Genomic DNA, 25835 nt, shown 5'->3' with positions numbered 1-25835 from the left:
CCTGCTGCACACCACCGGCGGTGCATTGAATTGAAAATAGCGGCCGGGAGCAGGCCGCTGCACAGTTCTGTCCCCCTTGGCAACAAGCAAATTCAGTCCCCCTTGGCATCGAGCATGAAGCCCCTTGGCATCGAGCATGAAGCCCCTTGGCATCGAGCATGAAGCCCCTGGCATTGAGCATGTAGGTAAGTGGCACTTATGTGTCAAATGTGTAATGGGCATTATTGTGTGTTATATACAGTAGTATGTAATGGGCATTGCAGAGTGTTATATAGTATGTCATGGGCATTGCGGTGTGTTATATAGTATGCAATGGGCATTGCGGAGTGTTATATAGTATGTCATGGGCATTGCGGTGTGTTATTTAGTATGTCATGGGCATTGCGGAGTGTTATATAGTATGTCATGGGCATTGCGGTGTGTTATATAGTATGTCATGGGCATTGCGGAGTGTTATATAGTATGTCATGGGCATTGCGGAGTGTTATATAGTATGTCATGGGCATTGCAGTGTGTTATATAGTATGTCATGGGCATTGCGGTGTGTTATATGGTATGTCATGGGCATTGTGGAGTGCTATATGGTATGTCATGGGCATTGTGGAGTGTTATATGGTATGTCATGGGCATTGTGGAGTGTTATATGGTTTGTCATGGACATTGCGGAGTGTTATATGGTTTGTTATGGGCATTGCGGAGTGTTATATGGTATATCATGGGCATTGCGGAGTGTTATATTGTATGTCATGGGCATTGCGGAATGTTATATAGTATGTCGTGGGCATTGCGGAGTGTTATATAGTATGTCGAGGGCATTGCGGAGTGTTATATAGCATGTCATGGGCATTGCGGAGTGTTATATAGGGCCTTATTCTGGTTGGAGCGGCCGGGCCGTACGCGTACGTCCCGGGGTTTTTCATGATCTGCGCATGCGTAAATTCGCTAATGCGCAGGCGCGACCACTCCACAACGCTTACGGACGGGTCTCTACGTGCGAAAAAACCTGTACGCGAGTGTACGGGCATTGGGGGCGGCATAGGGGCGTGATGAGGGGAGCGGCCGAAATAATGAGGGAAAATGGGCGTAAATATGGGCGTACACGGGGGTGTGCACCAAAAATGAGCGGTGCTACTACCGCACGATCGACTAAGGCACCGTTCATTTCGGACACAACAGGCGGCTGCCAACCGCCATCTCAAACCACCCCTACAGATACCGCATGCCAGCGTGCGCCTGAGTTTGCTAATTAACGCTGATTCCTACTCAAACACATACACCTGAATGTAATAAGCAATGCTGCAGTCTATTAAGTCCAAACCATTATTTCACTGCCTGCAAGCCACACACACAGCACGCAAACACATTGGAAGCTTATGTTTCTATACTTCTCCACATTTAAAGGTTTGTTTAATTTAAGGTAAGAATCTTTTTAAGACCTGCTTATATATGCTAAGGTAGGTATTTGCTAAACAGTTATACACATTCACTACGTGCTTTCATAGACTTTACACAGTAGCACACTCAATCGACGCAAGTCGACATGTGTCAACGTGTTCACTCTAATACAAACATAGGTTTTGTATTTATGATACAATAACATAAACCACATCTAACACCTACAAAGGATGTTTCAGCAATGTTTTAAGCCCATGACCACTATTTTGCACATTAATTAATTCAATCAATTAATTAATTTTCATAATTATAGTTGAAAGGCAAGATTTGCAGGTCCATATATATGAAGGGTATGTCAGCGTACACGGACGTACGCTCACTCTCACGAGCGGTGACATAAGCTGAGTTTTCTATTGAAAACAATAGGGACCCGTCCGCGCAAGCTGGCGTACGCTCAGATCTCCGCAAGAGGGCGGTGGGAAGACGGGCGAGAGACGTCCGTAAACGGCGCCGTACGCTCAGTTGTACGCCTGTTGTCGGAGTGCAAGGGCTGGGCCGTCCGCGTACGTTGCTGTACGCTCATTTGTACGCCACTCCCCTTCCACGGTATTTCTGCCCGTACGTAAGCGGCTGATTTGTGGGTGGACTTAACCCTAACGGCCGCGTACGGCTAGCGTACGTTAATAGCGAACGTACGCACGTTTGGCCGCTCCGATCAGAATAACCTCCATAGTATGTCATGGGCATTGCGGAGTGTTATATAGTATGTCGTGGGCATTGCGGAGTGTTATATAGTATGTCATGGGCATTGCAGTGTGTTATATAGTATGTCATGGGCATTGCGGTGTGTTATATAGTATGTCATGGGCATTGCTGTGTGTTATTTGGTATGTCATGGGCATTGTGGAGTGTTATATGGTATGTCATGGGCATTGCGGAGTGTTATATGGTATGTCATGGGCATTGCGGAGTGTTATATGGTATGTCATGGGCATTGTGGAGTGTTATATGGTATGTCATGGGCATTGCGGAGTGTTATATAGTATGTCATGGGCATTGCGGAGTGTTATATAGTATGTCGTGGGCATTGCGGAGTGTTATATAGTATGTCCTGGGCATTGCGGAGTGTTATATAGTATGTCATGGGCATCATGTGTGGGCTTATGTGTAATTGGAATTACAAAGTTCACTAAAATATGCAATGGGCATTACGGTGTGTGGTATAATGTTGGTCCGTGCCCACTTTTCACTGCGCAGGAGCCTAACCTACTACAAATTGGGGGGGCACGAAACATGCCCTTGCTCCGGGCGCCGTGGCACCTAGCTACACCACTGCCTAGAATGTCTGTGTGAGTGCGCATGTGGTAGGGAATATAGATTGTAAGCTCCACTGGGGCAGGGACTGATGTGAATGTTCAAATATTCTCTGTAAAGCACTGTGTAATATGTATGCGCTATATAAGAAACTGTTAATAAATAAATAATAATAATAATGTACATAAGTATGCACAGCCTTTACCATGAAGCTGAAAATTTAGCTCAGGTGCATCCTGTTTCCACTGATCATCCCTAAGATGTTCCTACAGCTTAATTGGAGTCCACCTGTGGTAAATTCAGTTGATTGCACATGATTTGGAAAGGCATGCACCTGTCTATATAAGGTCCCACACTTGACAGTACGGGGGAAATTTACCAATATGAAAAACCTAGTTTTTCGTATTGGTAGTTTCCCTACGACTGCATACGACTGTTTAAGTCGTATGCAAAGTCGTGTTCCGGAGGATCAGTTACAAAGCAGTCATATACGACTGCTTTGTAACCCTCCGATGGTGTAATGATTCGTATTAGCGGCCGTATATACGGCTGCTAATACGAATTATTTCTAGCAGTCTGCACGGATCAGTCAGATCCGTGCAGGCTGCATGGTGTAAAAAAAATAGAAAAAAAAATAAATTTAAAAAAAAAAACGGCGTGGGGTCCCCCCCACAGCCATAACCAGCACCAGGCTGACGGAGCCTGGAGCCGGTAATTAAAAATCAGGGAACCCGACAAATAGGGTTTCCCCGATTTTTAACAACCAGCCCCAGGCTCCTGCTCCGGGGCTGGTTCCCAAAATACGGGGGACAAAATGACTAGGGGTCCCCCGTATTTCAAGAACCAGCCCCAGGCAAAACCAGCCAGCGGGTAATGCCACAGCCGGGGGGAGACTTTTTATGCAAGTCCCCCCGGCCAAAGCATTAACCCTACCGACCAGTCAGCCTGGCCAGGGGCCCTGGGGGAGTGGGGACCCCCCCAATAAAGGGGTCCCCCCCCTCCAGGACTTACCTGACCAGGCTGAAGCCTGGTGCTGTCCTCGATGCCCCTGGGCGGTGGGCATCGAGCTGATGGTTTTGTGTAAAAAATAGAATAAAAACCATTGTTTTTTACTGTGGCACTACAAGTGCCAGCAAGCCTCCCCAGCAAGCTGGGACTTGGATTACCACAAGTCCCAGCCTGCTGGGCATTAAAGGGCCCGCTGGGTCTTGTAGTGCCACCGTAAAAAAAATAGTTAAATAAAACACACTGACACCCGTTTTAAATAAAAGTTTAATACACACATTACATACATACTGATACTTACCTTTCTTGATCCCGTAGGTAGCCCTGGTCCTGATGTCCTGTGTCGTCCTCCAGGTCCATGTCGGCTGTCTGCGTCGTCCTCCAGGTCCATGTCGACGGTCCGTGTCGTCCTCCAGGTCCATGGCGGTGTCCGGGTCCGAAGAAATCCATGTTGGAGCTGTGGAAGGAAATCCTACTCACCTGTTCCTGCGCTGAAGAAGTCTTCTCTTGATCCGACGTAGTCCAGGTAATCTTCCTGCTGTCGCCGGTCCCCGCTGTCTGCGCTGTCTCTGCATCGCGCTGAGGAGAGATGCTGAAGTTTCATATTCGGCGCCTCTCCTCAGACTGAATTCTATTGGCCGCCTAGCAGGCCAATCAGGAGCCGAGAAAGTCGGCTCCTGATTGGCCTGCTAGGCGGCCAATAGAATTCAGTCTGAGGAGAGGCGCCGAATATGAAACTTCAGCATCTCTCCTCAGCGCGATGCAGAGACAGCGCAGACAGCGGGGACCGGCGACAGCAGGAAGATTACCTGGACTACGTCGGATCAAGAGAAGACTTCTTCAGCGCAGGAACAGGTGAGTAGGATTTCCTTCCACAGCTCCAACATGGATTTCTTCGGACCCGGACACCGCCATGGACCTGGAGGACGACACGGACCGTCGACATGGACCTGGAGGACGACGCAGACAGCCGACATGGACCTGGAGGACGACACAGGACATCAGGACCAGGGCTACCTACGGGATCAAGAAAGGTAAGTATCAGTATGTATGTAATGTGTGTATTAAACTTTTATTTAAAACGGGTGTCAGTGTGTTTTATTTAACTATTTTTTTTACGGTGGCACTACAAGACCCAGCGGGCCCTTTAATGCCCAGCAGGCTGGGACTTGTGGTTATCCAAGTCCCAGCTTGCTGGGGAGGCTTGCTGGCACTTGTAGTGCCACAGTAAAAAACAATGGTTTTTATTCTATTTTTTACACAAAACCATCAGCTCGATGCCCACCGCCCAGGGGCATCGAGGACAGCACCAGGCTTCAGCCTGGTCAGGTAAGTCCTGGAGGGGGGGGGACCCCTTTATTGGGGGGGTCCCCACTCCCCCAGGGCCCCTGGCCAGGCTGACTGGTCGGTAGGGTTAATGCTTTGGCCGGGGGGACTTGCATAAAAAGTCTCCCCCCGGCTGTGGCATTACCCGCTGGCTGGTTTTGCCTGGGGCTGGTTCTTGAAATACGGGGGACCCCTAGTCATTTTGTCCCCCGTATTTTGGGAACCAGCCCCAGAGCAGGAGCCTGGGGCTGGTTGTTAAAAATCGGGGAACCCCTATTTGTCGGGTTCCCTGATTTTTAATTACCGGCCCCGGCTCCTTCAGCCTGGTGCTGGTTTCGGCTGTGGGGGGGACCCCACGCCGTTTTTTTTTTTAATTTATTTTTTTTTTCTATTTTTTTACACTGAAGCCTGCACGGATCTGACTGATCCGTGCAGGCTTAAAGCAAATAGAACAGGAAAATGGTGTTCTATTTTCCTGTCGTATTTGCGTGGGTGTTTCACACCACTAAGCAGCCGTATTGTCAGTACGGCTGCTTAGTAAATCAGAAACCACCATTCTTTGAATGGTGATTTCTGTCGTATTCTATCGATGGTGTAGACATTCGTATTTGTAAATACAAATACGAATGTTCCATCTTTAGGACTACGATTTGTTGTATTTTTGGGATTGTAAATCCCGAAAATACAAATTCGTAAAAAAAAGGTGTATTTCTCCCTACGAATACACCTTTTTTCTACGAATCCATTTTGGTAAATGTCCCCCTACATGTCAGAGCACAAACCAAACATAAAGTAAATGAAATTGACTGTAGACCTCCGAGACAGGATTGTCTCGAGGCACAAGTCTGGGGAAGGGTACAGAAAAATACCTGCTGCTTTGAAGGTCCCAATGAGCACAGTGACCTCCATCATCTGGAAATGGAAGAAGTTAGGACTCTTCCTAGAGCTGGTCGGCCGTCTAAGCTGAGCAATCAGGGAAGAAGGGCCCCAGCCAGGAAATGACCAGAAACCTGATGGTCACTCTGCTAGAGCTACAGCATTCCTCTATGGAGAGAGGAAAACCTTCCAGAAGGACAACCATCTCTGCAGCAATCCACCAATCAGGCCTGTATGGTAGAGTGGCCAGATGGAATCCACTCTTTAGTAAAAAGCACATGGCAGTCCACCTGGAGTTTGCCAAAATGCACCTAAGGTACTCTCAGACCATGAGAAACCAAATTTTCTGGTCTGATGAGACAAAGATTTAATTATTTAGCGAGAATGCCAGGTGTCATGTTTGGTGGAAACCAGGCACCGCTCATCACCAGGCCAATACCATCCCTACAATGAAGCATGGTGGTGGCAGCAGCATGATTCTGTGGAGATGTGTTTAGCAGCAGGAACTGGGAGACTAGTCAGGATAGAGGGAAAAATAAATGCAGCAATGTACAGAGACATCCTGGATGAAAACCTGCTCCAGAGCACTCTTGACCTCGGACTTGGTTTTTGGCTATATACATATAGTCAAAAAAGAGCTAAAGACATTACTTTTATCTTTTTATGGTATGGCAATTATACATTTATACATTTTAGCGTTGTTAGAATTTTTTTTTCAATTATACAATGCATGCCTATATTCTGTATGTAACTGCGACTGTTACTACATACAAAATGTGATGCTACAGTGTTTTCTAGCCAAACACTGTAACCTAATTTGGTATGCAAATGCAGGTTCATTTAGGAAAACCTATACAGCTGTTACACCCCAGGCGCCAAGCGGGAGGAGGGGAGGGTGCCCCAGCGCTCACACTCCATGAGGGGGGTGGGGGTGATGTGATGCGCCCACTGCTGCTGCGTCGCTCCACGAGGGGGGGGGGGTTTGGTGCCGGGTGATGCTGCGGTTGACCAGCATTGGGGGTGGGGGTGGGGGGACGGATTACCTCTGACCAGCATGGGGGGGTGGCAGGAGCCAGCTGTGGATTACCGTGCACTCGCTGACCAGCACAATGGGCTCCAGGGGGGGGGGGGGGGGGCTGGGGTACGACTCACCTGCTGCCCCCTGTTGGGAGGATGAATAGTACTTGGGCAGGCTTGGCAGCTGCTCTCTACTTTCTGCTCTCCTCTGGTCGGAGCTTTCCTGCTGCTGCTGCTCCTCCTCCAGCAGCTCAGTACCGCCCTCCAGTGGCCAGCGCCCTAGGCAAATGCCTAAAGCTGCCTAGTGGTGGCGCCGGCCCTGGTTATAGTATCTTCTAACATTTAGCATTATTTATATACATTGCACAATGCAGATAATGCACAATAAATCATACAATTTGCAGACCAGCACTACAATTATTACAAGAAGAAAACAACATGTGTTTAGAAGTCAAAATATCTAGGTTAAGTTTTATACCACACATACTAATGATACTTGGCAGAATACCAAACCGTCTGATTCTGTGAGAGTCAAGGTCAAACTTGCAGCTTTGCTTTGTCACAGAGACATGTATCATGGCTCTAAATTTAAAAGATCCCTTGTTCAACTATATTATGTTCAATTTATTTCTTCTAATGTAATTCATTCTTACAATTGTCTACTTCGTGATCATTCCCATTGAACTCCATTATATTTAGCTAAGTGCTGACATTTACATGCTGCCAAAGCTGACATTCATTTTTATTCACATTGGGCCTATTCGCATATTTATTTTTGGAACCAATGCATCAAAGGATTTACTAAGCTTTGTTGACTTGATGAAACACATTGTGATTTTAAAATTTGGGGCCTTATAATTTTAATTTACATTTTTTTTTTTACGTGTTTCTACAGATAAGAATTCAAGTAATGTCAGAAAACTCTTGTCTTTTGGTACAAAGGATATCATGTTGAAAATCATTCCTATAGAAAATACTGATCATTCTTCAACTGTAAGTTCAAATAGTAAATATATTTAAGACATTAAGGAAGATATTTAATCCTGCATTCCGACTGTCCAGAACATCCTGACAGTCGGAATCCCAGGCCGTTTTCATCCTGTTTGACAGTAACCCGACAGCCGGAATGCAATGTTGTGAATTCGACAATTCATGGCCTTTTCTGACAAATTCCAACTTTTTAAAAAGTTGGATCTGATTACCCTTAATGCTTTCGTTAATGACAATATTTAATAGGTGAGTGCTGTTATTTCCCCTTTTGGGAAATATCGGCAAAGATCGATTACCCCCCTAAGACATTTAATCCTATGAGAAATGTGCAAAATATCTACAAAAAGCATTCCAGCGTTTCTCACATTTGTTATATAAATTCAAATAAAAAACGTTGTTTCCAAAAAGATTGTATTTCCTATATAAGGTAAACTTTAGAGGTCATTATGGTTAATAAAATTGTTGCACTCGAAGGGTTAAATACAATCTTATTTTTTTTTTTTTCATATCTACTGGTAAATGCTTCTTTTCAATAAAATCTTTCTTTAACAGTCCTGGTTAAAAGATTTCGATCCTACGGCTGTGGCACTAATGGTTTCTATACAGTATGGAGGCATGAATTTACATTCCAAAACAAGTTTGTCTAAGCCTCATCTTTTGAAAAGTGGAAGGAAGAATGAAACCACAACAAAGGAATTAACTATGTTTCATATACAGTTTAATGGTAAGCTGTACCTAATAATAAATATGGGTCTTAGTTGCACCATATTAGTTAGCAGCCCGTCAAAGTGATGGCAAAATATAATAGTAATATCACTATATCACTATCAGAGGATGTGCGGCCCGAATTGCTCTGTTGACCACCATCTAGTGTCTGCTGGCACATTAAACAGTTACATTAACCACATTATGGTGAGGAGCATTGTTAAGGTGGCCATACACTACTCCTCCTGAGCCGCCTGGGACCATTCTGGGTGGCAGGATCGCATGCAGTCCTTTCACATGCAATGTATCGCATGCGACCCCGTTCCCCACCGCCGGGAGGAGGGCCAAATCGGAGGTTGGATTTATCATTTATCCAGCACCTTCTAGAGGATTATAGCTCAAATCTTATTGGTTGCTATGGGAACATAACAACTCACTCAAAAAATGTAACCCAATATATCTTGGTGGTGGTGGGGCGGCTTTTGGAGTCAGAAAAGACTCTTGTGTGTACACTGAGAAATAATTTTTGATTAGCTACTAAGGGGGATATTCAAGTAAGTCAGTATTCAATTGCCAGGACTTGCCTGCTACAGATTCCTCCCTATGGTGCCGAATCTGTATTGTCGTAAATGGCCGCTGGATTGTCGAATCCGCAGCCTTTTCCGACTGTTGGAATTTACCAATGGACTTTCTGACTGGCGGAATATATTTTGAAATGACCTGACCTTGAATAGGTTGAATGACATTTGACCTAATAATGTCAGAAACTGGATTGAGTACCCCTTAAATTGCATAACTTGGTATAACTGATCTGGTCTATCTGTAACTTCAGCTGTAGTTTAATGTTGGAAATTTCTGTGCCTTATACAGTATGTTTTGCACTTTGCTGACAACAACCTGAATTCATACAATTCCTTTCTTTGACGTGAGCAATCTTCTGGTCCTCCACAAATGCATTCATTTTGTTGTTATGAGATATTTGTATTAACAAAAATATAGGAGCAAATGTGCAATATGTACAATATGTTGTTTCCAAGTCAGATTTTGCAGTAGGAGCTGAAAGTTGAGCAATTTTTATAAATAACCCCCAGTGTGGTGCAAAGTGATCAGATTGCTTCTCTGCCATCCTGACTGGGGTGTAACTAGACCTGTCTGGGCCCTTCTAGAGTAGAAGGCAGGACCAGACAGGTGTTATGTGAGGGGTAGGGTTATGGTTCTGGGGGTATGTGTGTGTGTTAAGGTTATGATGGGGAGGTGCACTGGGAGCCGCCATGTAATTTTCCTCACTAGTCTCACGATCAGCACTGGAGCTGGTGTGGGCTGGGGTCAGCACTGGGGAAGGGGAGTTAGCTGCCAGGACACCCCTGGGGTCTCACAATTAGTACTCGGAGGGGGAGACAATAAGTCCGTCTCCTCCCGCTGGGTGTGAGACCGAGCCGTGTGAGCTTGGCACAGCACAACGGAGAGACAGCAAAGTAATTTCAGACCAGGACCATTAAGGCATCAGTGCTGAAGCCGATGCACTGATTGTGTGTTTTGCATTGTTAATTGTACTAGACCATTGTCATATCACTACGTACCTGTGCTATCCATATATGTTTTTGACTATATGTGCATGTACACAGAGTAATAAAGAGATTAAAACTGAAATAGGCAGGAGATTATGGTGTGGCTGAGAGATGTTTTATATTGTAGCGAGTGCCAATAGATGATGGTAGACACGCCTGATTGGCGGTGTTAGACACACCCAATGGGCTATGCTAGATATGCCTAATCAGTGGTTCTAGACACACTCCTCTGAGGGTGCACCCCTAATAAAATGGGCTGCGCACACCTATGGCCACTGTGCTAAACACAAATCTATGAGTGATTTTTTTGGAGCGCACAGATTTGTAGTTATTTTGGTCTCCACTCATAACACACCCTGCACCCTATTGTTCTTTTCTTTGTTGATTGAAAGGAGAGAAGTTATAAGAAATTTCTAGTTTGTAGATGCAGTCACCAACAATAGTGGACAATAGCTTTCTCTTTAAATAGTCCAAAAATGTACTGAACTAAAATAAGAATGACAAAAAACTAAATATACTATTTCTGCCTGATTCCAGGTGATGCATAGGTCGTCTCCAAAAGGATGACATGCACTTGGTGAAACTGACAAAAGGTCAACATGCACTAGGTCACCACTAGGGTTGCCACCTCATCCCTTTAAAACTGGAGACATATTAATTACACAGGTTTTTCACATGTGGACTACAGTTGGGAACAGTAAAATGCCCAAAGCATGGCCAGTGTAGAGGGTACACACCACACTAATTGGGGGTCCATGTCGACCTTTTCACATGTTGACATTTTGCATGTCTTCCTTTTGCTTGTGTCAAACTTTTGTCAATGACAACCTAATGTATGTCGACCTTTTGTAAATGTCGATCTTTTGGTGTCGACCAGGGGTGGCCAAACCTGTCTTCAAGATCTAGTTTTTCAGGCAACCTGTGGATCTATAATAGGAATGAATGCAGCATGCTTCAAAATGTGACAGTTAGTAATGATTACACCTCGGCACCAGTGGACCGCTGGTAGATTTCTAAGACCAGTTTGGTCCCACCCAGCTGTAGACCTTACCATCCGCACCCATTTTTGCCCCATTACAACACCTTCCCATTTTAATAAGATGAGCCATAAGTGTGGTCTGCCATGAAATTTTATCTGTAAAGTAACTGATAATAAATATTTACTTGGAGTCTTAACAATTTATGGGACTTTCTTTCATAGTCATCTGGAACAGAAATAGGGCTCAGTACAGCAGCACCGGCAGGTTTGTTTTGCGTCTCTGTAAGGCTGATTTTTTTGATAGGCCAGACCTTGACTCTCTGTGTACTTTGTGGCTGAGCAGAGCAGATCAGCAAGGCCTATCCTAGCGTCATCTAGGTAGTGGTTCCAAATTGGGTGCCATAGGCCACTTCCCGGGTTGCCACAGGTTGGTAGACTAGGCAGGGCCGGCTCAACCATTAGGCAGCTTTAGGCATCTGCCTAGGGCACTGGGATCTGGGGGGGCGCCACCAAGTCTGCATATCAAAAAATCAAGGCCTCCTATGAGGATCCTTGTTGTACTTAATGCAGGTGGCGACTGTGGAACTTCTAATAACTCACCTCCATACTTTCCCTTGAGACATACTTCCCTACATTGCTGCCCCCTCCTCCTTGTACTCTCTTTGGGTGGCAAAGGGGAGGGTGCAGAGGGCCTCCAGGGGGCTGGGAGGACCACATGATTTTTTTTTTTTGGTGGGGAGGGTTGGAGTAGGTTGAAGTTTTAAGAAAAAAGTGGAAAGCAGCGCTTGTACTACAATGAAGAAATACACAATTGATGGATTAAATTAAGAAGTTTATATAAATACAGTTTAAAACATTAGCATATATAAATGCAATTGTAACAATAAGGCAATGAAATACAATAAAATGGGAAAATATGTAAAAGGGAGGTATCTCACTCTCAGGATGGACGCTGAAGTTGGGTTCAATGATGGGTAAGTGCACTTTGCCCAATGGTTGGTATCCAAAAAGACACTGCTCCAAGATGGAGTGGGAAAGGGGGGTAACAGGTCCTCACTATGGCCCTTATTCTGATTGACGCGGACTTTACCGCATACTTTCGGATCGCGTGTTTACGGCGTCTGCGCATGCGTGGAGAACGCAACGCGCATGTGCCACGCCTTGACTCGGTACCAGTTCGGCCAGATCCCGTCCAGAACTGTTCACCGCTATCATTCGGGAAATAGGGGCGTATTATGGGCGTCATGCGGAATGACACATGGGCGTAGTTTCAAAGTGGGCAAAACGGGGCGGAAACATGGGCGGACACGGGGGAGTACACTTATGTTGGGGGGCGTACATTCGGAAACCACTCCGAATGCACGCGATCAAAAAGGGCAGAAATGTGCGGTGTCCACAAGTGTACTATTGCTTTGCGGACACCACTCGTTCATGCGCTAGGCGAACGTACGCCTAATGACTACAAGCATTAACACCTGAACCCAATAGAATCGACTCCTTTACTCATTACTCACTAATAGGACGCTTGTCAGTGCTTTAATTGAAACCATTGCACTTCAATTGCTGTAAGGGTTAATGTGTGCAATGCATGTGTTAGGCATGCTTGTAAGGATATATTGGCATCTAATTGATTCCAATTCAAAATAAGAAGTTTTTTATGAGGATAGGTAATTGAATAAGTGGGTCATGTGATGTATAGCAGAAGATACTTCATAGTGGGTTGTTTGGCGTAAATACTCCGCTTACGTGCGGTAGCACCGCTTGGCTCCCGTTCGGATGCGGTATTCCCGAGCATACTCTGTAATACTCTGTAATACCGTGCCGAATCGGAGTGTTTCTCCCGCACACGCATGCTTTGTATGTCGTCCGTAAACACGCCCTGTTCTTAAAGAGTGAGTCCGTCCGAATGCGGAGGACACGTGGGCGTTTCTACGGACGATGGCCGCACGCGGCAAAACACCGTGGCGTGCGGACCGCACCGTAAGAATGCGGGAATATCCGCACCGATCAGAATAAGGGCCTATATGTGCGGTGGCTTGTATCTTTTAGGCCGCTGGAGGGTTCTGTAGAGATTTTTCTTTCGTGCCCAATGGTCCTCTCTAGTTAAAGCGGGGCCACCACAAACCGCTGGAGGGTGGAGTGGGCAGCAGAAAGTCCCGTGTGGACAATCCTTAGATGGTGTATAAAGATCAATTAATCAATTAATCAAGTGGATTGATCTTTATACACCATCTAAGGATTGTCCACACGGGACTTTCTGCTGTTTTCTTAATTTAATCCATCAATTGTGTATTTCTTCATTGTAGTACAAGCGCTGCTTTCCACTTTTTTCTTTTTGCATCATCTGTCCTAGTCCCCAACAGGGACTGACTACCCCTGTTACCCAAGCAGCAGCTTTAAGAAACCACTCATATAACAGGCGCCCTTATATATACTCCCCACAGAGTATATAATTGGTTCTTAGGTTGAAGTTTTGCCTAGGGTGCTGAGAAGCCTTACACCGGCCCTGAGACTAGGATAAAATCTAATTATGCATGGTCAGTGTGATGTGCAAAACCCTGTAACTAACCCTAATAATGACAAGTAAGAATCGTTTACTTAATTTACATTTTTTGCAGAATTTCTCAATAAGAATCTTTGGGTATTAAGCTGGCCATACACTTGTTAGATTTGGCCACTTTTCACCCGATTGTGACAGAAATTCGGTGAAATGTGGGCATATTAGATGTGTATGACATCTGATCAGATATGTGGCCCGTGCGCATCAGTGTTGAAGATTGGACCTGCCTGCACATCCCACCTTCAACTCGGACAACCTCCTGGCAGCGGTATATGGCATTGCATGCAATATATCAAATGCAAAAGTACCGCACGTGGGTGGCTCAAGGGGGATTGGCTCAGAGAAGTTGCAGAAATGTAAGGGCACCTTAGGGTGCCATGACATTGTAGGGTGTCGTGAAAAGTTTGAGAACACTGATCTAGGATATTCCAAATCCAAAGCCTAATACACAAAGTTAAACAAAATAATAAAAAAAAAACAAGTGCACTCAAGCCACCTCTACATCTCTTATCTCTTTATTGGAAAAACAACTGCTTTAATATTTTGCACCACTTTCTTCCTATTCAAATAGTTTATATGGTTTATTACACTATTTTATTTTTAGTTAAGTACATTTTATTTTCCTCATGAGTAGTTATTGGTGGGGTCAAGGCACATGGCTTGAAAAAATACAATAATCAAACAGTTTGCAGTATTATTATTTGGCTTGGATACAAAATCTTGGCAATCGGGATTAAGAAGATAGACAGCATTATCCAGATGGCTAGAACCCCGATACATACCGGTAAGTATTTTGTTACTCTACCCCTAACCCTCACCTCCCAAAACTTAACCCTCCCGTATCGCTGTTCTTGTCGCCGGGTGGCAACTTCATCTTGCCTGTATTTTGAACATAGCCCTGTTATTTTTTTATATATATAAAACACATATTTCCATATTTTGCATGCGCACATGTATTGTCTGTAATGATGTGTATCTGTTGTGATTCAGCGGATGCTTGGCCCTTTTGGTAAATACATGCTGCCCCTCATAAATAATAGCACGGGGCATAGTAGTGTTAAAAAAAAAAAAAAGAAATTATTTAAAATAAACCGCATGCCCCCAGCACAACTACTGCTATCTTTTGAGCATGGGGCTGAATTATGTCCACATAAAACAAAATGTGTACCCCCTGCAGTGCAAACAGCCCAGTGCTGACAATGTAGAACGTATGCCACTTTGACACATTAAGGTCATTGAAACAAAAGCCAATCACACCCTGTGAAGATTTGCCCACTTTTAAATTGTAAGTATAGTTTAGCAGCCATATAAATGATTATACACATGCATTTTTGTGTCTATGCTAATATTGCACTTTACATTTAATTTTAAATTAGGCCCAATATGTGAAATCATTCTTTCACATAATCATGGGCATAGTTATAATGGGTGCAGGGGGTTCCATTGCTATGGGGCACAGAGAATGAACTCTACTAAGTTTCCTAATTGTTAAGTAATGGGATCTGGTCGGTTGCCCAGACTGAAAAGCTGGACTTATGCTCATATAATGTAGGTGGTGGTCCCTGGTTCTCCTCTTAGCAAAACTCCACATTAATATGATCCGTCACACAGACACTCACATTTCACCCTCAAAAACACAAAGGTAATTTAACAATAACATACTTAGGAAGGATTGCGGCTTTAAAAATGCTCTTCCTGCCAAAAATATTATATCTCTTTAGGGCAATACCCAGACTTCTCCCTAAATATTGGATACAGAGATTTACTTCAGAATTCAACCGGTATGTATGGAATAACATAAGCCGAAAATAACTGGAAAAACATGTGAATTAAAATTATAGGCGATCTATATGAAAACGGGGAGATAATGGGCAGTATTCAATGAGAATACTGACGACGTGCAGCGAATCCTGTTTAGGATTCGCTGCACATTCGCCACTGCCCGCCGCGTTCCGGAGCCTCGCCGGCTCCAGTATTCAACGAGTCTGGGGCTCGCTGCCCCTGACCGGCGAATTTGAGCTCCTGCGGCGGACGCCGCAGGGAGCCTGAGGACGGAGGCAGGCAGGGAGATGGAAGTCTCCCTGCCTGCCCCAGAACGTTTGTGGGGGGGAGGTGGGCTCCCCGGGTGCCAGGCAGCACAGGCTGCCCCCCGGGGGTGCCAGCAGGGGACGGGTATATTCACTACACCCGATCATGCATATGTAATGATCGGGTGAAGTGAATATATGAATATCTAATGAGCGTCTCGGCTCCGGCCCCCTGCTGGCTGGTCTGTGTAAAAAAAAAAATAGCATGCCCCTCCTCAGAATAAAATTCCTGATTTTTTGACACCAAATGTAAAAAACAAAACACTTTATTTTAAAAGTTCACATTCCACTTCACCATAAAAAGAAAGCGATTGCTACTCGGTGAATCATGGCGAAAAAAACCTTGAAATGTATTCGCCATCTGGTCATTGAATAGGGTGATTCACCGTTTTAGTTAAAAATTCGCCTTACAGCACAAAATCGCCATAAAAACATGGCGAATCAGCCTCATTGAATACCGCCCAATGTCTTTTACTCAAATTAAAGAAAAATACAACATAAAAACGTCTGACTTTTATAAATATTTGCAAATTAGATACTGGTTAAAATCCTTTCCCCATGACTTAGTTATAGCGGACACAATAAAGAGAGAAATAATAGCTCAAATAAGACTATCTAGGAAAAGAGGAGGAATTGCGAGATGGTATAAAATAATACTAAAAGCAAATTATACAAATAAAACCATACACCAAAAAAAATGAGAATGGGAACTGGGATTCTCACTAGAGGAGGAACAATGGTCTAAATTGTTTAAAGATGTATGGGGGATGTCAAGATCAAATCTACATATCGAGAGATATATGAAGATCTTTTATAACACTTACTTGACCCCCTCAAAGATACACAAATTCTACCCAGATCAGCCAGATTTATGCTGGAGATGTATAGAGGAAAGTGGAGATATAGTACACTTATTTTGGTCATGTAAAAAACTATCCCTATTTTGGAGGGAGATAGAAGACCTTATCTCCCATAGCCTAACAAAAAGAATTGCATTGACCCCACACAGGGCGCTGTTACATATCTTCCCCCCCAGAGGCATATCTTCCCCCCCAGAGGTCCCTAATGCATCCAGATACTTAATGGCACAGATACTCATAGCAGCTAGAACATCTATTGCACAATTATGGAAACAAGAGAAACTACCAGATATAGCCCAAACCATTAAAAAAATAAATTATAGCTTTAAAATGGAAACATTTGCCACTGGATGTACGGCCAAGATTAGAAGGAAATGGGAGGGTTGAGAGGAGGACATGCAATGGCGCAAGTAGCTGGCGGAAGAGGAGAGTCTTATTGGACCTAATGGAAGAGATTGGGGTGAAGGAGGACAATAGGGGGAAGAGAAAGATAAAAAGGGGAAGGAAAGGGAAGGAAGCATAAAAATAAAATAAATAATCAATCAAAAACTGTCTGGAAGCTTGGTCCCAAACCGAAATGCACTTTTGAATTAAATTAAAAGCACCAAGGAAAATACCATATAGAGCTATAAATAATTGCCTACTGCTGTCGGTACATATATCATTTTGTTTTTCTGATGAATCCACATGGAAACATATGGCACTGTTACTGTATATATTGTAAGTCTGTTTGTCTGTCTTGTTAGTCCACTGGAGTAAGTTGATGCTCCAATTTTTGTATTGTATTGTACGATCTTAAACTTTGAAAACTGAAATAAATAAATTAATAAAATAAAAAATACAAAGGTCATTAATGCCTTGCACACAAATATCGGAAAATGAACATCAGAACATTGGTTACATGGCTACCATCCTAACATTGATTTTCCCAGTGGCTGCTCATCTGAACAGTCATCAAGAACACACTAGGAGGGTCAATTTACATTTATTTTACAGTGCAAACAGCGGCTGTGAATGTCTACAGGTTCTGTGTGGGGAGTCTTGCTGGGATCGGCAGCATGGCAGACACAAATACTGGGAGAGGTTGGAGAGAAGCATAGGGAAGGGAGGTATGGGAAAATGACTTAATGTGTGTGTGACTACAATCTACATCAGTGGCGGTTTTACTTCTGGTGGGGGTGTTAGTTGCACCGGTGGTTGCAAGGGTAGTAGCTTTCGTTTCTGGGGTTTGTTGCTGGTGTTTGTGTTATGGGTGCTAGCTGGTGTTCGTGTGTGTGTGTGTGGGGGGGGGGGGGAGGGTTAGATGCTATTGATGACAGCTCTTCTTTCTGGGGGAGACTGTGCTATTGTGACATTTTTATTCTGTGGGTGCTTTTGGCAGCTGTTCTGGTTAGAGGGGTTGTTTGGAATTGGCACTAGGCACTTAGACATTTTAGCTTACTCACCATCCCATACACTACACTGCGTGGCTACTGCTCTTCCCCCCTGTCTGTGTACTGGCCTGCTTCTCTCAAACTGTGCCCCCCCCCCTCCCATCCCCCTCAGACTCCTGCATGACTGCTGTTCCCCTCGCCACCCAGACTTTGCTTAATTGCTGCAAGCTATGAAGAGGTGAGGATGGCGGATGGCCCAGGCCCTTAGGATTATGGGGCCCATGGGCATCTGTTATGATATACTGCAGGAATGGGATTGATGCTAAATCCCAGCGGTCAGAATCCCGGCGTTCAAAATCCCGACGCCGGAATCTCGACATCATGACAAGGGGGGCGTGGATTGCCCCCCCTTGCGGGCTCGCTGCGCTCACCACGCAGCAGGCCTGGTGCCTTGCTTACTCGGCACACTAATTCATTCTCCCTCTATGGGTGTCGTGGGTGTCGTGGACACCCATAGAGGGAGAAAGTGTCGGGATTTTGGCTGTCGGGATTCCGGAATCGGGATTTTGAACGCCTGGATTCCGACCACCAAGATTCTAACTACATCCCACAGGAACATAATATGAGGGCACTGTTGTATTAAATAATATAAACTGGCCCACTACTGTATATTATGGTACAAAATGAATCAGAGGCACTATAGTGTGTCATAGGGCAGTATTCAATGTTCCCGATTCACCAATTTTTTTCGGCGAATCGGGCTGTTTTCACTCCCTGCGGTGAATCTTTTTCACTGAAAATCTGATTCACCCTTTTCAATGTTCATGATTTCGGCATGATTCACTGTTTTGCATTCAACATCTTTTTAAGGTGAACTGGAATGTGTTCTTTTAAAATAAAGTTTTTTTTGTTTTTTTTGGTGTCAAAAAATCTGTAATTTTATTCTGTGAAGGGGCTTGCAGCACATGAATATATATTTAATGATTTTTTTTTTACACATGACGTCATTACATATTCACTGCACACTTGTCCCGATCATTACATATGCACGAGCGCAGCGGCTCCCTCCACTGCATCCCCTGCCAGCTTTTGCTGCTTGTGTCCCCGGGAGCCCTCCTTCTCCCCCATAGTGTTTGGCGCTGATGGAAGCCTCCTTGCCTTTGCGCTGTCCCCCCGGCTTCCTGCGGCATTCGCCGGAGGGGGGGGACGACGACTAAAAATCGCCGGAAGGGGGCAGCGAGCCCCTGGGGTGTTGAATAGGGTGAGAGAGAGAGGGCTGGCAGCGAATGCTCCAGCCCTCTGGAACGCAGCGATTAAGCTCATTGAATACTGACCATAATGTGAACTGGGGGTGCTGTAATTTAGCATAATGTGTACTTGGGGCACTATAATCTGACACAATATGAACTAAGGGGGGTTCATTGTGTCATATACTGTACTTACAATTGTTATATCAGTTGTTAAATACTTTACATCGCCACAACTTATCTGACCTGCATCAACCAGATGTGTGAATCTCCTCAGACACTAAAATGGTATGGTTTGTAAGATTCCAGCTCCACAGTAATCAGAATTAGCATTACCAATCATTGTAAGTATGAATCTATTAAACCAGATTTACATAGATACCCATTTATTTTCTTTGCGTTTCTGCAAAGATACTTTAATTATTTATATTGTTAGAGGTTAAAAGGGACATCAGGATTCCAGCCTCATGTTATAGAGAAATGTATTAATGGTATCTGTGGAAACCTTCCACACTCTAGTTTGTTCTGATAACTTTGCATAGAGGGCAATTGAGCATTTGTAGTGTACGGTTAAAGGTTGTTTACTCAATGATCCTAATTATCTATAAATCAAGTCCTAAAATTGTCTTAATAAGACAAATCAATTTATTTATGGTTTAGTCTTTTATAATTTTCATTTTTTTCAATGTATACTATGATATGTGCATAATTATCTATTTTTAATACAGTGGCCACTAAGTATTGAATATATAGTAATTTTTTACTTGTTGTGAGAAAAATATAAAACCATTTTTTACTATTAAAAACTGTTTATTATTATAATTGTTTCCAGTATTAATTCAGACCTTCATGCACCTTAATTATAAAGCGCAGCTTTGGTATTATAATATTTTTCTGTTTATTCAATGACACTTGTGTCTCAATTATTTATCATACTTTTAGAGCTTATAATCAGAGCCGGCCCTAGGCATAGGCAAACTAGGCAAATGCCTAGGGCGTTTGGAATGCCTAGGGGCACCAGCAGCTTCTGCCGATTAAAATGATATGCAGCATGCCTATATTCTGTGTGTGAGTGAGGCTGTATCTGCATATGAAATAGTGTATTCATGGAAATCATTCCATATGCAGGTACAGCCACAGTCGCGGAGCGCAAAGGACCATGGGAGGAGCTGCGTGCAGTTGGGCATGCGCGCAGCCCTCCCGGGTCCTGTGTCCATATTTTATATGTAAAATCCGGGCAGCGGCGGGCAGACTAAATATTTAAAGGTACAGGCGCCGGGCAGTCTAATGGGTGGTCCGGTGCACCACCGGACCACCCCTTAGATTCGCCTATCGTTGCAGATTAGTGTAAGCCTCAGAATTGCTCAGATTTGCACAGACAGCAAAGACACTTCAATGTTACGGGAATTGCAAATTAATTGCGATTAGCGATGCATTTGTAATTTTGCAAGGATCATTTATCCACTCCTTCTAGGTGGCGTAGTTTTGCTCACAGTCCACTGGGATTTCTCTATATAGCGATCCACTCATGGTTCTTAAATTCCTTCTCAAATAGAGAAAACCATGTGCACTGCAGGGGGGCAGATGTAACTTGTGCAGAGAGAATTAGATTTGGGTGAGTTATTTTGCTTCTGTGCAGAGTAAATACTGACTGCTTTATATTTGCACTGCAATATACTGTAGATCTCACTTTGAAGTAAAACCCCACCCAAATCGAATTCTCTCTGCACAAGTTACAGTACATCTGCCCCACCTGCAGTGCACAAGGTTTTATCCATTTGAGAAGGAATTTGCCTTTGTGAATGAACCAGAATAAGGGCCATAGTCCCATATGGCCAACCGTTAATAATTGCAAACTACAGAGGTCAAACTCTGCCCCTAATGAAGAAGATTGATAACAAGAAACATGCCCTGACCCTGACCCTGGCCCTATGCAAAATTCAAGCCAAGCTTTACTAAGCCAAGCTCTACCAAAAAATAATGCCTTAAACTTGATAAGACGCACTTGGATTAATGAATTACGCATAAAACCACAAAAATGTTTACAAATGGTTACAGCAATATTTACACTGACATAAGGACATGTGTACAATATTTTTAATTGCTTTTTAGTATAAAGTTAATCTCGGAGATTTTATTGTTGCTCATACTATACTGGAAGACTACCAATGCATTTATTTAACTTCTTTTTTTTGTCTTTCAGACCAGTTTGAATTTGATTCTATAGACCTATCAAATTATACAATGTCTGGAGCAAAGCCTTATCTTTTAATAGAGGCAATTTACGATGATGGAAAAAGAGGTGTGTTCCATATTATAATAAAGAATGCACACTTAAACAAAGGTTGATACTGTGAGATTGACTTGGTCCTATATTTAGGACAAGTCTTGTGTTATATGCATGCAGAGGATGAAGTATTGTAATCATCTAATTTGTTCTGTTCAAATATTATGGGGCAGTTGTACTAAGCCTTGATTAAAGTACCAATCAGTTCCTGTCATGATACAGGCTGTGTTTGAAAAGTGATTGGTTGGTACTCTATCTTAACTTTATCACTCTCTAGGGCTTAGTAAATCTACTTCTAAGGTGGGTATTCAATCTCAGGTCACGAATTTCGGGATGTCCCGACAGTCGTGACCCTGGCCCATTCTTGGCCCGCTCGACTGATGTTTGGCAGATGGGATTCAATGTCCCGCCTGCCGAACGACAAAAAGAGGCATGTCATAGATCATTGAGATACGTGATCTCGACAACCCACGACCATTCTCGGCAAAACGGGCCCGACTGCTTTTAAAGTCAGGTCCATTTAGCCGAGAAGCCTCTTCAATGCTGTCAGGAAAGACAGCATTGAATAGGCACCCGCCGCTATTTTTCCCCTTTGGAAATAGCATCGGGTGATTGAATACTGCCTTTAGTGTTTTTTTTTAATTGTTCAAAGGTGCATATATGGTGAGATTTTAGCGCTGTACGATTTTGACTATGCGATTTCCCTTGAACTCCCTGGATCCCAGAACCAGACAATCTTGAATATATTTACTTGAGATTTTGGCTGGAAAATTTTGACATGTGACGTCAGCCGCCCACCCCCAGCAGGGATTGCCATGCTTGCATACCCAGGGGAACACTCAGCGTTTTCATGGAGATAATCCTAAAACGCTGGGTGTTCCCCTCTATCTGGGGAATTTTCTAAATTTTCTAAATCTTATGTGCTGCCCGGAGCCGTGCGGGGACTGCAGCTGGCGGGGGGACCTACCAGAGCCGGGCAGGGGAGCGGCGCAGGGAGCCCGGCAGAGGAGGAGAAGAAGCTGCCATCAGCAGGAGCAGGGGGCGGCGCAGAGTACCAGAGAGCCGGGCAGGAGAAGACGCTGCCAGGCAGCGCGAGTGGCGCCGGGAGCAGAACACTTTAAAAAAAAGCCTATACAAACGCATAGGAAGCCATTGATTGGCTGAGACCTCTCTCAGCCAATCGCTAATTGGCTGAGAGAGGTCTCAGTTAATCAATGGCTTCCTATGCGTTTGTATGGGCTTTTTTTTTTTTAAGTGTTCTGCTGCTCCCGAGTCCCGCCGCTGCCTGGCAGCATCTTCTCCTGCCCGGCCCGGCTCCCTGGTACTCTGCGCTGCCCCCACTGCTCCCGCTGACGGCAGTGGCTTCTTACATGGCTCCCTGTGCCCCAGCATCACCGGCGCCCCCCCTGCCCCTCACCGCCCGCAGCTCCCCGTTACATGTGGTGAATCGCAAGCGATTTATCACATGTAAATTTGGCACATCAAGTGACAAATTGTATGTGAGCCTCCCGGGGAGCTGCCGGGCGGCTCACAGGAGAATTGGGTCCGACTTGTCCTAAGGACAAGTCGGCCTAATGTATGGGGGCCTTAAGCTTGATGTTTTACTTTTGCTTATGTCATCCTTATTTTGGGCCAGATGCACTAAACTTCAAAATTGATAAAATGCAGAGTGATAAACCACCAACCAATAAGCTTCTGTCTGACATTTTTCAAACACAGTCTGTGACATGGCAGGTAGGAGCTGATTGGCTGGTTGTTTATCACTCTCCATTTTATCACTTTTGAAGTTTAGTGCATCTGGCCCTCAGTCTGCAAAATGTGAAATTCTAAGCTCATGGTCCGAGGGCCTACCTTCATCCCAATCACCCAGTGGCAAAGTACCCCATTAAAATTGTCCCATCAGGGATAACCTTTCTTCTGCTTATTCTCTGTGTCCTATCCTCTGGTTGGCTACTCTGTACTCTGTTGTGTTAATTCCATGAGCTGCCATACGTGGGCTGCACAATTTGAGTCAGTGGGATAATCCAATGCCTTTTATATTTTGGCACACCATCGGTGTTGTACAAGTAAAATCACCTGAATGTAACATTATGTCCCTCATTTGTCCACATCACTATGGTTCTGTGACTCAGAACATGGGATATCACATGTATATCGCAGTAGATTAGAAAAACAAATGTCTAGTTAACAGATCCTCTGAGTTTATGTTACATATTATAATACTTTATTACATTTCTATCTATTAGAAAAACAGAGTTATTTTAATTTTTTTTAAGCTCCCAAACCACTTGGATGGACAAAAGTGAGTGCTTTTGAACAGGAAACAAGAAGCACTCAAGAAATATGGAAACCCAGGGAGTTCACATCACTAATATCATTACATCCTGGGAAAGAGCCAGGCAATATTAATGAGAACACTCCAGGTAGCAGCACATCAGGTAATTAAGAAAGCAACTAGTTTGATTACCAGGAACATGGTAGAGTACATGACAATGTCAATTGCAAATAAAACCTGTAGTAAAAGTATCTGTTAACTGCAATATACATCATTTTCTTCATTTATTACTCACCCTTATTTGGAAGAGGTTGAAATTGCTTTCACTTTTAACACTTAAAGTATGTGTTTCAGTTTATTAATACCTCTTTTACATTAAATTGCTGGGTCGCACACAGGATTTTTCGATCCAAATGAGACCCCATTCAGACCAACAGCAGGACTCGGCTTATTGCAGGGGCGGTAACACCTCCATTCATTCACAGGAGTAGCACAGCACTTAGAGATGAGATTCCTATGCTTGTAAACGGGTGCCAGGTCACTGGAACTGGGTTAACCCTTTTCCATTGAGAAACTTTAGGGTTATCCCAGCAATAGGCCAGGTTTTAGCGGCTGTGGAAAACAGGTATATTTTAATTAATTAATAACTTATAACAGCTTTTTACTTATGCAGTAAGCTTCTTGTGTAATTGAGCCTTAGCCTTTCCTAAATGATTAATACAGTACTTAGGTCTCATGATCAGCTGTTGAACTATACTTGCCGACTCTTCTGGAATGGTTGGGAGGCTCCGGGTAGAGCTGAGCAAGTCTTCCAGCCAGCACCAAATTCTGCATCCCCCAGCCACTGCAAAAACCCCAGCAGCCAGAGAGCTGAATGATGAGATTCCTGTCATCGTGGCCCATCCACCTGTCTTGCAGTTCCTGTAATCTCGGCATTGTCTAGCAGGGACAGGTCCATTATGACTCAAGTTTGCGATCATGTCCCGCTTGGCCCCTACACAGTATCACTCCCCTTATCCATGTACCACCAGAGCAAGCATGCGTTGAATCCAAGCTCTGTTCCCAAAGAAGTCCCCTGGAGTTCAGAGCAACTGTCATTAACCAAAAAGAGTCCAACAGGCATGATAGTTGTTGGGCCCATTTGGAGTTCTGTGCAGCTAGGGAATAAAAAAACTAGCTCTATTTTCACTGCCAGTAATGGATATATTTAACAGCCCCCTGTCCGGTAATCATCTGGACATGCTGGACCTGAAAAAGAATGGTATGAATCTAATACCCAAAAGGAGATAAACAGTTATTTCTATACTTTATCCAACATATACTTTTCATACAGCCTGTGAGAGGTAGTTTTCTTGATAAGACCCTCCATGATAATTGAAGGTTCTGATCACCTTCTCACATAAACTTTTGACCAAATTGTAAAAAAAAAACCCAAGAAACAAACATCCACTCCACACTCTTCAAAAACATATTTGACTCAAACAAGTTTCAATAATATTTTGACAATTTAAAATAAATGAAAATTAAAATAATATAATTAATTATTCAATTATTAAAATAATTGAACTACATCAATGTTGTATTTCAGGGGCAAAAACATTATGAATGAATTATCAATGAATGTCAAAATCATGTTAGTAAATGTGTTTTGGCCCCTGAAACACAACATTGATTAAGAACAATTTTCGTTGATTGTCAATCGGCTAAATAAAATCAAAACTACCTTTTAGTAAATAAATATACCCTTAAATGTATTCAAACAGCATGCCAAGTGCTCGTCTTGGTCTTAAGAAAATCAAATCATTGTTGATTCTCCAAACTTTATAAAGTCCTAGTCCTGAATGTATCATTAACAACTTTATATGGCACAAATATGTGAAATAAGTAGAATGGCTAATATGTACATCTGTTGCCATACCTCCCTGGGGCATGGCCTATGCTCACGGGGCTCCCGATAGGCCAAACTAAGTT

The 25835-nt window shown here is 43.8% G+C and overlaps 1 protein-coding gene across 3 annotated transcripts in view; it reads left to right on the top strand.

Moving 5' to 3' along the window:
• LOC146060500 (uncharacterized) overlaps positions 1–25835 on the top strand; it is a 334626-nt gene that overhangs the window by 148462 nt on the left and 160329 nt on the right. For all 3 annotated transcript variants that reach the window (XM_083173757.1, XM_083173756.1, XM_083173755.1), the window contains 4 exons: positions 7829–7926; positions 8476–8647; positions 21506–21604; positions 23866–24027. In XM_083173757.1, the coding sequence (XP_083029883.1) occupies positions 7829–7926; positions 8476–8647; positions 21506–21604; positions 23866–24027 (531 nt within the window). The remainder of the gene's footprint in view (positions 1–7828; positions 7927–8475; positions 8648–21505; positions 21605–23865; positions 24028–25835) is intronic.

The sequence above is a fragment of the Crinia signifera genome, chromosome 2 (assembly GCF_055691185.1).
Source record: "Crinia signifera chromosome 2, ASM5569118v1, whole genome shotgun sequence".
NCBI lineage: Eukaryota > Metazoa > Chordata > Amphibia > Anura > Myobatrachidae > Crinia > Crinia signifera.
The sequence above is the reverse complement of the archived record's forward strand: the minus strand, read 5'-3'. Positions and strand labels throughout refer to the sequence as shown.